The following is a 17,434-nucleotide window of genomic DNA, read 5'->3' on the forward strand; positions in this document are numbered from 1 at the left end:
AATATTCTCACGTGAACCTTTTTTTTCGACCGTTGCGAATAGTTTATATGTTCGTATGAATTTTTTTTCATTACGTTAATGTTCATATTCACGGAGTGGGTACAGTGGGTTCAATATATTATGGTACACCCTGTGCAGAATAAATAAAAAAACAGAGGATAATTGCTGTTGCTCTATATTATATTTTCCAATTTATTTACGTGTACGTACAATGGGATTTTGACTGTCAGAATTTAATCAGAGTTTCGATTGGACCAAAAAAATAGTTTGTAAATAGAAAATCCGAAGGTTCAAATGAAGACTGTAAAAAAAAATTCGGACAATCAAAACGCCATTGTACCTTCAATTCCAGCACATTGTATATACACTTCGATCGCCATTACATTTGAAATAACATCTTCTCGAATGCTTTTTCCTTTAACACGCTTCCGCAATAGATTATTTGGCGTAAGTTTCTCGGATAGAACAAAATCATATCAAGCAGGATGTCAGTTAATCCACCTTAAAGCTCGCTACGCACATGATTTTGAACGTAAATCAATTCTCTGTAAAAAGAGTATAAGCTAAAATCAAATAATACAACTGTTAATAACCAAGATAACTGGTATTAAATACACATCCAAAAAATATTTTTTAAAATATATTATATTTATTGTTAAAATATAGCCACGTTTAGATGAAAATATTCAATAATAAATATTCGATACGATCGACATTTAATAAATAAAGTGTTAAAATATATAATATTACTTTTAGGACCATTCAATCTTCATACGTTTAACAGTGACAAAATTTGATGACATAAAGTCAAACTGGTATTTACCCTAACCAAGTGCACACGAACCTTAAAGCAGATTTCACAACAAGCGCAGCAAAATTCTGCAACATATTTCTATTTAACAGTTTCCCTTAATTTAAATGTCACAACGATTCACAAGCAGCCTCGCAGTTCGCACAAGACGAAACCGTCAAACACGCAACCATCTCTCTCAGCTTGTCGAACTCCGGTCGCTTCACGACTTGTTAAGACGAGGACACCTATACTGATTAACCCTAACAGCTAAAACGCACATTATACTGCATATTCTTCGACTGCAACTTTAATCGAGCCGTTTACATGTTGCACGAAGATACAAACACGAACACAGACACGCGTTTAAATATGTTTCTTCACAGCGATTAAGATATACACAGTTCGAATTGTACAGGTTGTTTCTATAGCCTCTTAAATGCTTAACACTGTTCCGCAGTAAATATACATGTATGACCTCCGGAATGTGAATACCCTCTTTTCTTTGCGCTATCGAACGTGTCGGATTTTACATGGACCTGTCTTCAAAATATACTATGCGTCGAATGCGTATACGCAAGGTTTAGTTACAGATCTACCGAACAGCAGTGATTAATTTGACATATACGTTCAACGATTTTTATCAGCGGCTTTAAACCATTCGCTGCCAGGGAAATTAACATATTGTTGATCAGTAATTTTACGCAGAAAGTATTCTATGTCACCGATTATTATTCCGTAATTAAATATGAAAGTAAAGAATCTAAATGAACTTCGAAACACTTTATTTATATATGATAAATTGAAATGAAACTTTGGAGATATCTTTTATGTAACTTTGAATGTTTTGCTTTTGCGATATTCTATGTTGCCCTGCGTTTCAAACATTGAAATGGCTAATACAAGTGCAAACACAAGTAATCGATCAACAATATGTTAAGAATACCTTGCCCTGTGTGCCAGAAATTGATTTCAAAGGAAACAAAATTATTTCTTTGTTATACATAATTCATCACTATTTATTTATTTCATAAAATTGTCGTTCGTAGAAAGTAGCAGTTAATTCAAACTTATAGAGCAAGCTACGAGATATTTCGTAGCTGACAGTGAATGGGTTAAACAATAGCACGTGGGACAATTAGGCTCGACAGCATCGAGCCATTACGTCTGTCAGTTATTTAGCTCGTTGATACTTTGTTCGTCTGTGCTAACTAGACTCGTTGAACAGACTATGAAACGATATTTCGAAAAGTTTTACTCTGACCGAGCATATTTGATGGTTGAAGGAGGAAAAGGATGCAAGTCTTTCGCAGTTTGGTCTTGTACCGTTGTAACTACGTCAAACATATATTATGATATGATATTCAGGTAGATGAATAAGACTACGTGGACCTGCAGAAATCAGGATTTCAAGAGAAAGGTAGTTTCTAATTAGGTATTTCTAATTAGAAAATGTTGATGCAGCACAATTGAAAACGTATTAATGTTGAAGGAGAATATTTTGAAAAACAATAAAACTATTGGTTCAACCTTAAATAATAAATTTTACAAATAAGGTTGTAAATTATACAAATTTTTCTGAAACTTTTGCATCAATCTAACTAGGTGCAGCTACACCAAGTATAGCTGATGACTGAAAGAAAAGTCAATTGGATAAGGTAACGAAACGAGAATTTTTATCACCAAGATATTGACTATGGACTATCAAAGCTCCATCCCCTTGATAAGGTGCTCATTTCGTGTAAAATACAGTTGCGTAGCTTATAGCTGGCACATTAGGTCAGCGATCTGGCAATCTCCACTGCTGATTGAGTATTTATGGGTTTATTTTGTCCTGAGCATCCATTTGCTGTATATAATAAAGCATACGGTTCTGATGGGAAACTATGTTTCCATTAAATACTTTAATATTAATTTAAGTATTGTCTGTTTAAAATGTTGTGAGGTATTATACACTTAACGATGTTAACACTTAGCCAACCGAATGGTAAGGATTATTATTTGAGAATAAATGTTAAACTCAACGTTTTTAACTATTATCTGTATCAAACACGAACATTTTGGAAAATTCTATAAAGCTCCCTGGGTTTTATCATTTTCCTTAGTTGCCTTTCTCAATAATAGTTTTTCAATAACAGTTTCGTTTTTTGATAGCAAGCATAATGGTAATATGTCTCGAAAACACGAAAGAATCTTGTTCTACAAACGACATGACCGCAGAATCACGTGACCGAGAAATAACAGCCAATAATTTAGATCACTGGTGTCCACATTCCTTTCGTGCCTATTCTCATCGAAGTTCGTCGAAACTGAAAATAATCCGCAGGGACAATAAGAGTCCCTTAAATTGTGTATGTATTAATAAACACACAATTTTGCATCTTTCGATAAATATTGTCCTTATTTTTAATACAAGTTACTTCTTCTTAATGAAAGAAATTAAAGACACGCACTCGAATATTTCTGTACACCGAATGAGCACCTCATTAACCGAATGATCGTTGGTGAGTGGAAGGTCATAATTAACTTATAATTATAATGAATAATTTCCAGTTTTTCTTTAGTAATTGTTATTGCTCGGTAGATCTACAAGGGCATTCTGAGGGTTCGATCGAATATTGACAACTGTCTGTCGTGGCAGAGTATTCCGATCGTTCAAAGCCACTTTTCTTGACTTTCTTCGGAAACGGCATCAATTTTTACGTCAAGGATAGGAACATTTTTTTCGAATAGTAGATGATATATGGAAAAAAGTGCGCGAAAGTTCCATTTATATCCTTATTTGATTAAATACGTGTATTTGAATACATGTTTGTCTCTCCAAAATAAAATACTGCTCCATTTTGTAATCAGGACTGCCATGTTAGTTCCTCGAATAGTCGAAAGTAATGTCTATCGTCTTCCACTATAATGTTACTCGCTATTTTACGCGTTTAGGACAAGAATCGTACTAAATCTTTAAAACATTCATCTTTGGTGGGGCGTCGGATGTCGATAGTGTAATGGTGGCGGCAGTTCAGTGACCTTGAACAAGGAAGATCTATAGCTTCTACTACAGCGATGGAATCAAGCGTACAAGTTCCACATCAATTCCTCAGAAAATACGCTCGGAGTGTATTACGATTATTAAAGTTGATAAGTCTAACAGAAAATTAAATAACGCGTTAACCCCTTGCCCTATAATATCGTGTCAGATTCGTGGTGAAGACTTCAAATAGAATAGACGAACATAGATATTATTCAATTCGTTTGGATGCAAATTACATATTATTCCTATTATCAATGATTATACTTTAGAGTGAACCTTGACCTAGATTACGCCTAGAATTTTCTCTTGTATTCAATGAATTATTGATAACAAAGTGGCTAGATCGATCACAGTTCAAAAAGAAATCATAGGGCAAGCGGTTAATAGTTCAGTAAACGAAGTGACATACATAACTATATTTTTATTTTACAATCAAATACAAATTCGGGGTCTTAGTGTTAAACGAACTATTTAATTTTATATAAAAGAATTTAACGTATCTTTCGTGTACATATGTAGTTTAAAAAAATAAACTATGGATAGTACTATTAGATCGTTATTATCTAAATTTCTAAACCGTAGATATTTATGCAAATGAAGGTTTATAAAAATTAATTTACAGACACAGAAATTTGTACATTGTGTTAATAATTTTTATAAATTTGTAATAACATGAAAACCTGATTAGATTTTATTAAACAGTTCATTATACTGAGTGTTGGTTAGAATGTCTAACTCGGGGTATAGTGAGAAAAAACTTCTACAGCACCATATTCTATTTTAAGAAGCAAACATTGTGTGAAGTTTCAAACAACAATTTTCTGGGTATGTATATAAGCTATGAATGCATACAAATCCGCAGTTTAACTATTACAGGTTCTCACTATTAGGGTTTTCTTAGCGATGACTCAGCACTTCTGAAAATACATCGGGTATAGAAGTAATTTGCATAACGCGGAAGGTTTTAATTTTAGTTCGATCATTGAGATGGAAGCCGTCCTAGATGTGACATGAAACTATTTTCCTGAAAAAATCAATTATTCGATTCTTTCATCGAAGCTTCATCAAAGCAAGCATTCAAGAACTGGTACGATCGATACTTTTAGGAAATCTATTTCTTGATAGTACAATATTTCCTCCATAGATGTAATCGTAGTTTTTCGAGTCCATTATAATTCCATCGCTATCTCCGCCATCTTAACACATTATCTACCAGTTATTGAACAATTTACTAAGAATTCATAATTAATGCGTGAGGATTTCTTAATAAATATTTCACTAGGAATAACAATTGAAATACTAATTCAATAAATTATGAATTGGATAACATAATCTAATCAGTTTTCCAGGAGAATATATCTTAAAGAAAATTATTAGCCTGCTTTTTGATATAAAACAGTCGTTAAAAAGCCTATTAACCCCTTGGCGTGTTATTTGTTTCAATATTAAACGCAACAAAATTCTCCATTTTACTGTAAATGCAAATTTACTTTGCAAACAATAAATTGGCAATAGCAAAATAGTGTTTTCCTTTAATCCTTGAACAATGAAGAATATTGATTTTTATTAAATTACACAGAAAACAGAGACATAATGTAGGAAGAAATGAAATCAATCACAGTAAACAATTTGTTTAGGATTCCTGTTTAAATTGTACGAGTCAACAAAATATATTTAAAAATAATTAGAATTATAAATAATAACAATAACAAATAATTATAACCATTATAATTGAATACTACGTATGTATGTATGTCAATTCGAAATTGTGTATTCGTTGTTGTTTTCGAAACTAAAGCTGTCGAGAAACGACAGAATTCTCTTCGAATAACATCCAGTGAATGTCTCAAGGCTGAATTGAAATCACGTAGAAAATCGATAAACCTGAAGCGTCAGGAGGACTTGATTCCATCGCTAAAAGCAGAAACGTAATTAGCCCGCACGTGCGAATATAGACGCCATCGCGAACCCGTTTACACGTGTACACATACACCAGATAGTTTTGATTATCATTGCAGAGGCGTTGTCACGAGGTAAGACTTTGTATAGTTCGAATCGCAACGAGGAATCGATATTGTCACTTAAGTAACGCTCGGTGCGCTGAAAGTTCCCAACTGTACACTGAATTTCGCTCGGAATAGAGTGAACATTCAACGAAACTAGACGCCCTGTAGTGAACGTTTCATATTTTACGTAAATCCTATATAAAAGAAAATGTACAACATGCTGTTCTACACATTTTCACGGAGAATACCAATTTTAAAAACTGGGAACTGTTCGAATGAGTAATGAAGAGATAATATTCGGTTTATTGGGAACTCTATGTAATATGTATGGCTTAACTCAGCGTGAGTCAATTGGATACGTGATAGTCAAATCATTTTTTTGGAATCTTAAAAACAATGATGCCTGCTATATATAGTAAAAAATTGTTGATTTCATTGTTTCCAATAAGAAGTTTGATTTACTAAACAATTAAATCTGTATGCCCTGAAGCTACTTGAAAGTATTATTTTCATTAAAATGCTATAATGAATTCAACGTAGTTAAATTCCTTTTTTTAATTTAACTTACTTTAATTCAATGTGAAGTATTACTATATACATTTATAGATTTTTAATTGTAAGAAATATTGATACATAGCTTATACGTTACTTGAACAGTCTTGAAGTTTTTAAATTAAAGACAATAAATGTCAAACACGAATAACATATTTCTGTTATGAAAAATTAAATAATTGATTCCTTCTGTCTCACACCGAGCTAAGAAATCTTTGTACAAAAAGATAACTATAATCACACGATAGAAAAATATTTTATATGGCAAATACAATTTTTGTTCTTTCTTCCGCAAAGAATGCTTAGTCCCACTTTTTAAAATTGCTCTGTATAGTGTTTACGATTTAAATATGCACACTCAATTGTTCAGTAGACTTGAAGATAGAAGGAAGTATCTTTTTCTTATTACAATTGAAGAATAATATTATTTCAATCGTTATTTATTGTTTTGAAGTTATTTCCACGATTTTTCAGACAATTAATAAAGAAATGAGATAAAAATTTTGAACCAAATTTACTTTTATGACGTCTTAAAACAGATTTGGAAACAGTATTAAGTATCATAGTCGCAGAATCTCGTATTTGATATTATAATCACAATGATAAGCTTTCACATCGATGTATGTCACCTTGAATTTGATATTTATCTGCATACATATGTGTGCAATGAAGTTGATTATCGTGACTATTATTATTATTATTATTATTATTATTATTATTATTATTATTATTGTTGTTGTTGTTGTTGTTATTATTATCAATAATGGTAGTAGTCGTAGTAGTAGTAGTAGTAGTAAGAGTACCAGTAGCAGTAGTAATAATAGCAGTAGTAGTAGTAGGAGTACCAGTAGCAGTAGTAATCGTAATAGTAATAGTAATAGTAATAGTAATAGTAATAGTAATAGTAATAGTAATAGTAATAGTAATAGTAGTAGTAGTAGTAATAGTAATAGTAATAGTAGTGGTAGTTGTAGCGGTAGTAGTAGCAGTAATAGCAATAATAGGAGTAGTATTAGTATTATTCGGTTTTCAAACAAATTCATTTTATCATCTATACCTCCTTTATATCTTTACTCATCTAATTAATAATCACGTGCATACATTTAAACGTGCAAAGACTGTGACTGTACAAATAAAAAAATACATAAAATATAATAAAAAATATATATATATGTATATATATAATCTCTTATTCGCAAACGGTATCTCGAAAATTCTATAAAAATATTTTAAGGAGATAAAGTGTCAATAAAAAAATTGTTTGTACAATATCGATCGAATACAGATCTCTATAAAAATTTGTCTGTTATAGTGCAGAAAATGTTACAAAATATTTTCGGATGTTGTCATCATCGCACAAAGGAAAATCGTGCCCCGGTGTAAACAATCGTAGCATCTTTTCTCAAATACGCCCCCATTTTAAAAGCGTCTACTTATAAAATATATTTAAACTGTCAGGATGTGTTTCAACACCATATTCAATATAACATGTTTCATAGTGTTGTACAGATTTTGTTATGAATTAAACTTCATATAAATCTATTATAAGATAACAGATATTTCTTGGAGAGACTATTAAAGAAATTGATTTAGCAATACGCAAGCTAAATTGTAAATCAATTAGTCTCAATTGATGCACTCTTGGAGTTTCTATAGAGGAATTTTAAAATTCAACTGCTCGGTAATGTTAGTGTTAAAAGTAGATATAAAACATTTCTTCCTTATAAATCCCACCATTTTTAACACTGGAACTACCAAACGAGTCAAACTAACGACGGGTCATTTCAGAATTTTTATTTTGCAAGTATTTAAATTATAAACACAGGTTTGAAAGAGATCGTAAAATAAATTTCTGTATTTCATCAAATATTAGAATAAAAGACCTTTCAAATCTCGAGAAATGTATTGTTATAATATTGTATAAATAATTAGAAATAAATCACTCTAATTGCTCGGCAGTTCTTTCTAGTGTTAAACAATTTCATAGAACTATATCTGCATTCTTGCTCGTCTCATCATCACGAATTTTATATGACCTTTTACATTATTATTACAGATGGCTGATGTATCAAAATCACGTGATCAACCTCAAATAATCTTTCAACAAATAAATTGAACTAAAAGTTTGTGTTCTCTCAACGAAAAGCCAAAAAATTAATAAAATTTGTAGTAATTGCATTTATATTCAAAATGAGTATACCTATGAATAAAACCTTTGAAGAATTAGTGTATCTAAACGAATATTACAATACAGAAGACCCTATTCTTAATCGCAACAGAAACATTTCAGGAAGAACGCATTTGAGAAAAGATATGAGCCACCATAATCCAATATAAAAAAAGTCCGGTGACTTGATTCGTTCCATTTGAATCTACTCTGCTCTCTGCCAGAAGATACATATATGTACTGCACATGTTTGTTTTCAATTGAACTGAAAGGAATCGTTTCAAAGGATAGTTGTTGGGTGATCACCACAAAAACCCGACAAGTCGCGTTCATTAGAGAAACGTTTCCCTAGTATGCTTTCTCCAAGTGAATCTTACATTCTGAAAGAGTTACAAAAATAGTGTCGTATATGCCTACCACGCTATCCTTTCCAAATACTCTTCGTGGATCAAATATAAAGGCTAATATACTGGGACACTGTTAAAATGCCGCGCGCTAGAGCTTTTGGCGCATTTAAAATGATCGTTGGTTAACAAGAGTTAGTTCTTAGTTAGTTAGTTATTATGACGGATTAAAATTCTTTGTGTGCCACTGACAATTGAAGGATCGACTTCTGTTTCATTCGTTTGATTTTAACCCTTTCGTTACAACAAAGTTGGACGTTAGTATACCGCCATTTTAGATTAATCATTAATCCAATCGATTAACACGTCGTTCACGAGAATTTTGAGCGTTTTGTATATTACTTGTTCTTTTATAACGAAGGCAAATCGTATTGGAATTGGTTATTAATGGTTTAGTATTATAGTTCTTGAGCTACACTATTATTTAGTTACTTGTATTATTGAATATTGTGATTCGACGTCAGTTCCCTTTATGTAATCGTCTTCAAGCACGGGAGTGTCACGGCGGACAGGACGCCCGTAGCGAAAGGGTTAAACGAGCATTACTGTAGCAAGGTCGTCCTTCTGCAGCGACGATCGACGCTTATTTGCGTTGTACGGTTTTCCTAACGACGTATTCCATGTTCCCCATGGAGAAAAGGGCTAGACACAGAGTCCTGCTACGATAATGACGGAATACGTGCACATACTACATACTATGCAGCGTATAGTGCATATACGTGGCCCAGGTTTACGGGTATTACGAGCACAAAGCCCTTCTCAGACTCCCGACTGCCACTTGATCCTGTCGTTGCTTTCCGGCTTTGCTCTGGAGCGCTCTCCAGCGCTCTTATTCCGCCATAGATGTTCAGCCACGGCTTACCGGTAAGTCACTGTAACGGCGTTTTACTCTAACATACAGCTTCAAGGACGTGTGGCAGCGAAAAGGTTAATTAAGCCGTTGAAAACGAGTGTGGTCTGCACCGCAAATTACCTTTTCGCGATAACAATGGAACCAAATTCCACGCGATGAGACCTACTTCCTGAAGTAGGTTAATGGAAAATATCTGTTTGATGGTTCATAACGCATATTGACCAGGAATTAGAAACAATCATGATATCGGTTTCGGTTCTTGAAACTGTTATGAAGAACTGAAATAAGTCATAACTGTTATTCGGTGTATCAGTTTCTTTTCTTACGGTCAAATTGTTATGGTCAGTGTTACAGACTACTTAAGAGTAGATGTAAATAAGATCATTTATACCGCTTCTGAAACGGTTCTATAACTGTTGTTTTTCAGTTCTTGATACAGTTATGAAGAACCGAAAAACAACAGTTGTAGAACCGTTTTAGAACCCATATTATTTCCAAGAACCGGAAACGAAACCGATATACCGAATAACAATTATGACTTATTTCGGTTTTTCATAACTGTTTCAATTGGAGCCGATATATAACAGTTTCAAAGTTATTTTGGAGCTTTTTCAATCCCTGGTATTAACCCATTTAAAACTAAGGGGTTTTAAAAACGATCTCCAGGAGTCAAGACTCGAAATCATCGCTGCTACCAGTACTGTGTTCATTTTTTTTTTGTAATTCCAACGAACTTGACTGCGAGTTACCCTTTTTGAGGTCTTAGCTTGAAATCAATACTATTACAAAATACAAATCAATACAATTTTTACAGACCTTCTATTTTTACTACTAACCAGTAAAGTAAGCCAGTTTCAAGCTATCAATGACATTTTTTACAACAAAGGTAAAGAGAATTCTTAAATAAATAGAGGGGTATAGAATCATTTCACTCCAATTTTTCATATATTATTACATTTTTATATCAATTTTTGCTTCAAAAGCAAAGTATTTACGTACGAATACTGTAATAATTTGGCAAATGCACATATTTTTTGATTGGCAACACAGGGGCTAAAAAAACTGTTCCGATTATATGGAATTTTAATAAATACTGATTCAATAATAACCACGGTAAACAAATTTTAAATGAATACCTAATACAAAGAACTGTTTCTTTTAGTAAATGTTCTAGCGCCACGAGGCGTTCAAACGAATATAACACTAGAACTACCGAGCACTTAAACTGACTTTTTAAAACTTCTTTATAGAAGCTATAAGTTAGTATTCATAAAGATTTCAATTGTCTTATATTTCAGTTTAGATATGACCGAATCAATCAGTTTCTTTAACAATTTCTTAAAGAAGTGTTTGCACCTTTTTAGTGATTGTGAAAGAAGAAATCAGCAACGAGTCATTTTGACCCATCTCGTAGCACCAGTGTTAACGACTTTGTGACGAAATCTACCTTTCTACCGGTGTAAATACCTGTTCCACGAAGAGTATCCAGTTTCGGAATGTTATCACACGCTGCGAAACAGTCGGAAAGAATTTGCTGAATGACAATAGCGAGTCCTTCGTTGCCGTTGCGACGATGTGGTATAAACAGTACGATCTTCGGCTACGTCTACATTGTCGAAACGGTTCGTCTTGGGCCGCTCGTGGGTTCGCCGAGCGCGAGAGATCCATCAATACGGTTTTGTGCCTTTGCTCGACCGGCGAACGCTACTCTAGCCGGACCGAATTTCGTGTAATAATACTGATTACCCGTTCTCGCTTGGGAATCGCTTGCAGAGATCAGCGTCTAGAGTAATCTAGACTGTACGAGCACGCACGCATGCACGCACGTTCTTCACCTATGATCGTTCCGGCAAAACTGGACGTCGAACAGTCTCATGCATCGTACATCGAATCCGACAACGTGAGTTTACTCGACTTAACACTTAATCCTTGGCTAAACGGAAAATATACATCTAGTACAGCTGACCCTTGATTTACGTGCGATCTGAATTTAGTAACATCGAATAAAATGTACTTCTGTTTTCTGAAATCTCATTATTATTTCTTTTGCTTGGCTATGTGAAACAAATATGTATTTCTTAAACTTACACCAGCTTTTCTTCCCAATATTCTGTTTTCTCTTGTACCAACAGACTTTATTTACGGAATCTTCATTTGCGTAATACGAATCCTCGTGGAACGGATGGTCGCGTAAATCGAGGGTCAACTGTACGTCAGGCGTGTAATCGATGAAGCTTAACATAAAAACGGGGGGAAAAGCGAAAAACGAGAACATTTATCACAAGTTGTATTTGACCTGTTCGGGGAAACGCATCGAAGAAACGTTTAAGCGACAGTATACGATTGGAATGAATCGATCGATCGAATTATACATCAATTCCGAGGAATATCGCGGCTCATAGTTGGAAAGTGTGTCCATGAGATTCTTCGTAGAAGAGATTCATTAGACGGTCTCCGTTTTGTACGAGAACTATAGGTTGTTCGTGTCGACATTCGACGGTTGTAAATGTATTGTAAATCGTCACGTACCCGTGGAAACAATCGGTGATCGCGCGTGCACGCTCCCAGCGTTGCCTCGGCGTTCACATGGTGTACTGGGACAACAGGATTCGTGGAGCCGTCAGGGTGCTGGGCGGCTCGGGTCAAGTGGTGCACCACGCTAGGATCACCTTCTTGAATGGCACGAAAATCGCTCGGTCCGGATCGCTGGAATAGACGTGATCATTGGAGATTTGAGGACATGATTGTACAAACGTATTGTTACACTGCAGCTCCCACGTTTATAGCAATGACCTGAGGTTTAACCTTTTGCGGATTACCGCCGCATATGTGTTCTGCGTAAACCATCGATCTGGCCGATGAACTCATATGTACGTCCGGAGAATACAACTGATATAACCGAAAGAACGTTTTATATATCCCGTGGAGAATCTATGCGTGTACAAGGTGGAAAGAAACGACTGTACTTCCTTGTCGCGGCATGATTTCACACCTTTGATTTGATGGAGATTGTGGTAAAGAACCTGTTGCAAAGTACACTTTGCCATTGAAACAAAAAGTTAACATTGTGTTTGCATTATCGTATTCTACTCATCGCGGAGGGAAATAGTCTCCAAGGAACCGTGGGTCAAAAATGAATAGTTTTCTTGTAAATCGCTGTTGAACGCGATATCGATTGTCCTTTTCTGATACACTTCGTCCTTAAGGAGAATAGGATCGACATTGTTTAGCGATCGGGTCGTCGCGGCAAGTGGTATGACCGTTCTCAACTGAGCAGCGGCACGGCGACTACGCAATCGATAAGCAACATCGGTCCCAATACCTTTAGAACCTCAAAAAATCGCAATATTTTTTTTTTCTATAGGATGTTAGTATAACATCTTAAGAGTATGGTGTCAAAGTTTTAAAGCGAAATTCGTAACCCTTCTGATGCTATTGGGACTCATAGGCGGTAGCCCACCGCAGGTATATATTCACGCGCTCGAAGCGGAGCGCCTTTCATAATTCCCTCCTTTCAATCATTGTAAACATGTTACTTTACATTGTTTGCGTTATACAAGAAAAATTAGCATACAGCCGGCTTCGAAATATTAAAAAAACAAAAAACCTCGGTGGAAAAGGCAAGCTGACTGATACGCTTATCAGGAAACTCACCGCATACTATGGCTTAGCCATACGAAGAAATATTCATAGTGTGGAAAATATGAAGAAAGCTATAATGGCCTCGTATTATCACTTATGCTCCACCAAAGAAAATCGTAGAAAATGACAGCTGGTGCAAGTGGCAGAAAGCTCTAGCTACAGGAGCAAATTTAGACCTTATAGAACATCCTACACCACTGCATCCAGACGTGCAGAAGCACATCCTACCAATTTACGAAGATTTATCTGAAGAGAATCTACTTGAGAGGTGCTTGGGCGGACATATTCAGAACAGTAACGAGAGTTTCAGCTCAACTGTTTGGCGCTTCGCTCCAAAGCACCTGCACTCAGGAATAAAAATTATTGAAATTGCAGCATATTTGGCAGCTGGCTTATTTAACGAAGGATATGATTCAGTTTTAAGAACTATGAGTGCTTTGAATACTGTAATTGGAAAACAAGCAAAAACATACGCCGACAAAATCGACGAACAGAGAGTAATTCGACAGGAGTGACGCAGCTCATTAACTACCAAAGAGGCTCGAAAAGCCAGAAGTGAGCAACGTATGGAGGAAAATCAGCTCTATGAGGAAACAGAAGGAATATTGTATGGCGCAGGAATCGCAGACTAGCTGCTAAGTCATTGAAATTATTGAGTTATCACTTATCGAAACTTTGAACGTGTTTATCTCAAAACTACATTTTCGAAATCGGTGGAATCAATAACTCAAAAACTACTCAATCAATCTTGCTGAAATTTTGCATACATATCTATAACAATATTGTCTTCTATATGAACCTAGAGATATGAAATAAATTGTAAATAAAAGTATCTTTTTATTGCAAAATATAGCGAAAATTTCATGTAAAATTCAAAGGTTCTGTTTAAAAGCGTGCCAATTTTTAATTTTCAATATTTTTCGCTTTCTTTAGGTTCATCTACAAACTGTAAATGTTAGTTATCGAAATATGTCTTGCTGGTTTGTTTCAAATCAATGTAGCCAATGCTAGAGCTTACACCATTTAATAAGTCGCATCACAACCTTCCCGAAAAACAGGGACATAACTCCGCCATTTTTAAATATTTTGAAAAACAAAAAATACGTTGTAATAGAGAAAGAATATAATAAATGATAACCAAAGTTTCAAAAACGTAAAACAATCCTTTCCTTTACAAAAAAATTCATAAAGATCAGCTCGTTTTCATCCGTCTAAAGGTATTTCCCCCCTTAAGGACAGCGTGTACCAGAAAAGGACAATCGATATCGCGTTCCTTTACTCTCCCACACAGAATTCAACAGAGATTTACAAGAAAACTATTCATTTTTTACCCATGGTTCCTTTGAGGCTATTTACCCCCGCGATGATTAGAATACGATGGCGCAATACAAAATTTTAACCCCTTTTTTCAAGGGGTTCGAGTTCCCAGTTCGAGCTGGGCCAACCAAGCCCTAATATGAACTAGATACAGTGCGTTACTGACGTGAATCCAGCCGGCCTGCGGTTTAACCCTTTGAGGGCGAATGTCGTCATTTTGCCGACATCAAGCTTTCATATTTCGAATACAAAGTTGTGAGCAAACAATTGATTTCTTCAAATACCAAGAGATTAGTGATTAGTTTTCTTTTTCTTTGGCATTTAAGACTTTGGTGTTTAATTTAATTTCCCTTGCAAAATGTTTTCAGTACTTCAAGAAATCCTAGTCCACAAAGGATTAAAAGTGAAAAAGAGCAAAGGGTAACGTCCACTCGCAACGCTCGGCCCTATAGTAATGACGAAATTAGTTTCAGCACATCTTGGTTACTAGCCGAGCTGCGAGCTGTGGTGAAGCGTGCGGCCGAATCCCCTTAATCCTGTTCACTTTTGAGCCACAGGCCGACTGAATTCACATCAGTAACGCACTATACCCAGATATAGAAGATATTGCTTATTTTTGTATGAGAAATCAAACAGGTCCCACCAATACACCTGCAGTAATTGATACTGCGGGGTCCGAGTGCCCCATGGCTTCGACCGTGCCGTACATTGGCATTAACTTCGTATTGGCAATGGTCGAAAACCCACATGCTGGGCTAGGGACCCCTCGAGGGTCCCGCCGCGTGAGCAGCGTCCCTCTTGCTCCGGTACTAGCCTGGAGAACTAGTAGAACTTTGAAAAGAAGCTCGGCGCTACCAACAGTCTACCTTCATATAGTGAAACCAGAAAGCAACCAAACGATTAGGTTTTCCCCACTCCGCCTTACTTCTTCCACTACCCCATTTCTCATCAGCGGGCGTCCTCTAAGAACCTCCGTAAACATCGCAGAACTCAACGGTAACGCCAGAGAGAAGGTAAACTGTGTTTTCCTCAATTTTCCCGTTCTAGCCATACTGTCTTCATAGGACTCGTCATACTCGGAAAACTATGTACGTTGGTAAGGATTCAGGCTCGACTAATTGAGCCCGATCCCAATTCCTCGCCCATAGGGGGCATGTCTGGCGAAGCTCTCTGGGCATATACCGGACGTAAAACAGATGGACCTTTGCACCCATGTACTTTTAACCCTTTGCAGTAGATTTATTTTCAATGTTGTTGAGGTAAACTTGTATTTATGTTTAGGGAAATGGATCAAAGTAGTTTACAGCGATAGAATTCAACGTGCTATATTTATTTTACTTATTATTATTATTATTATTATTATTATTATTATTATTATAAAATTTAATTTTTATAATCTTTTAAAGTACTACAAATAAAGTATAACAAATTTGTATTGTCATTTCCAGCATGACACACGAGCGCAAAGGGTTAAACCGAAGATCGCTGATATAAACGTGGGGACTGTACTGTTCGGCTTTCTAACCTCAGCCCAGGCCAAAACTAGCTGTAAACAGGCTCGTCGATAACCACCACAATTTTACGAATGTTCGGAAAGGCAACTGGAGGTATTCTAACCAAACACTAAATAGTTTCCGAGAATAACTGTTCGAAAATGTTAGGTGTATATTGGTTCTGACTGGAACCGTTATGGGGAATCGAAATAAAGTCATAACGGTTATTAGGCATATGAGTTCTGAGTTATGTCGGTTATGGTTCCAATTATATCGGTTCTGTTACTGTTACTTTTCAATTCTACGTTTCGGTTCTGTATTTCGATTCGGCATTTCTCTCAGAATCGAAAACTGACGGTTACAGGACCGAGAAAGAACTAATATTATATCTAAAGAACTGTAACAGAAAATTATGACGTTATGTCAGTTTTTCATAACTATTTCAAGAACTGAAACCAATGTGATAACTGTTTTCAACCCCTGATTTCAGTATAACCGGTTAAAAGCTTCATTTTTATTCATTCGATATATCTATAGTATAATTCTTTGAAAATGTGCTTCTAAAAATTTATAGTGATATTCGAAAAAATAAGAGATCCTTTGTGACGTTGTCATGGCTCAGTTACGAGACTTCAAAATATTAAACGCGGTTTCCACAAAACTACTTATTTGAATTGGTTGACACAATATCTCGGAAAGTATTGCACACAAATTATTAGAATATAGTGTATATAGCGTACGATAGTTACAAGTGAAAAAAATTGATGACCGGTTAGAGATCAATGTTGCACAGTTCTCGACTATGTTTGCCTTTCACGGAAGAATCGAACGAAATTAGCATAACACGTGCGCCGCAATTCGTTATAACAGCCACTACTAAAGGGAAACTACTTTCGATTTTCTATTTAAACTTCGCAGATTCGTACAAGATTGCTATAAAGATATTAAACAGTTTCTAATTCTGTTTCTTACATCTCCGTGAAAATTTCCCCAAGTATATAGGGTGTATCTAGAGACAGCCTATGACTCTGTCCTTGTTGAAGTTAGAAAGAAATCGTAAAGAAAATCTTCGCATTATTTGACAAGTTCTATCGTAGTGCAATACCGGTTTTTCCATAAATACATCAATGTAACTACAAAGTGCGATTGTACATTTTTTTATGAATTAAACTTTGTTTTTTA

General features: G+C 35.3%; 1 protein-coding gene and 1 pseudogene across 12 annotated transcripts in view; one reads left to right on the plus strand and one right to left on the minus strand.

The window, feature by feature from the left end:
* Positions 1–17,434, minus strand: part of LOC116430920 (uncharacterized) — a 71,077-nt gene that overhangs the window by 13,893 nt on the left and 39,750 nt on the right. For 3 of the 12 annotated variants that reach the window (XR_012998585.1, XR_012998584.1, XR_012998586.1), the window contains exon 9: positions 12,330–12,506. The exons of 8 other annotated variants lie outside the window; for them this stretch is intronic. Coding sequence is in view for 1 of the 4 variants with exons in the window: in XM_031985640.2 (XP_031841500.2) it covers positions 12,443–12,506 (64 nt within the window). In the remaining 3 variants the exon portion in view is untranslated. Of the gene's footprint in view, positions 1–162; positions 12,507–17,434 lie in introns of those variants that run through there. One more of the 12 variants, XM_031985640.2, reaches the window with a different exon arrangement.
* Positions 13,504–14,074, plus strand: LOC143174549 (uncharacterized; annotated as a pseudogene).

Source organism: Nomia melanderi, chromosome 5, assembly GCF_051020985.1.
Source record: "Nomia melanderi isolate GNS246 chromosome 5, iyNomMela1, whole genome shotgun sequence".
Classification (NCBI taxonomy): Eukaryota; Metazoa; Arthropoda; class Insecta; order Hymenoptera; family Halictidae; genus Nomia; species Nomia melanderi.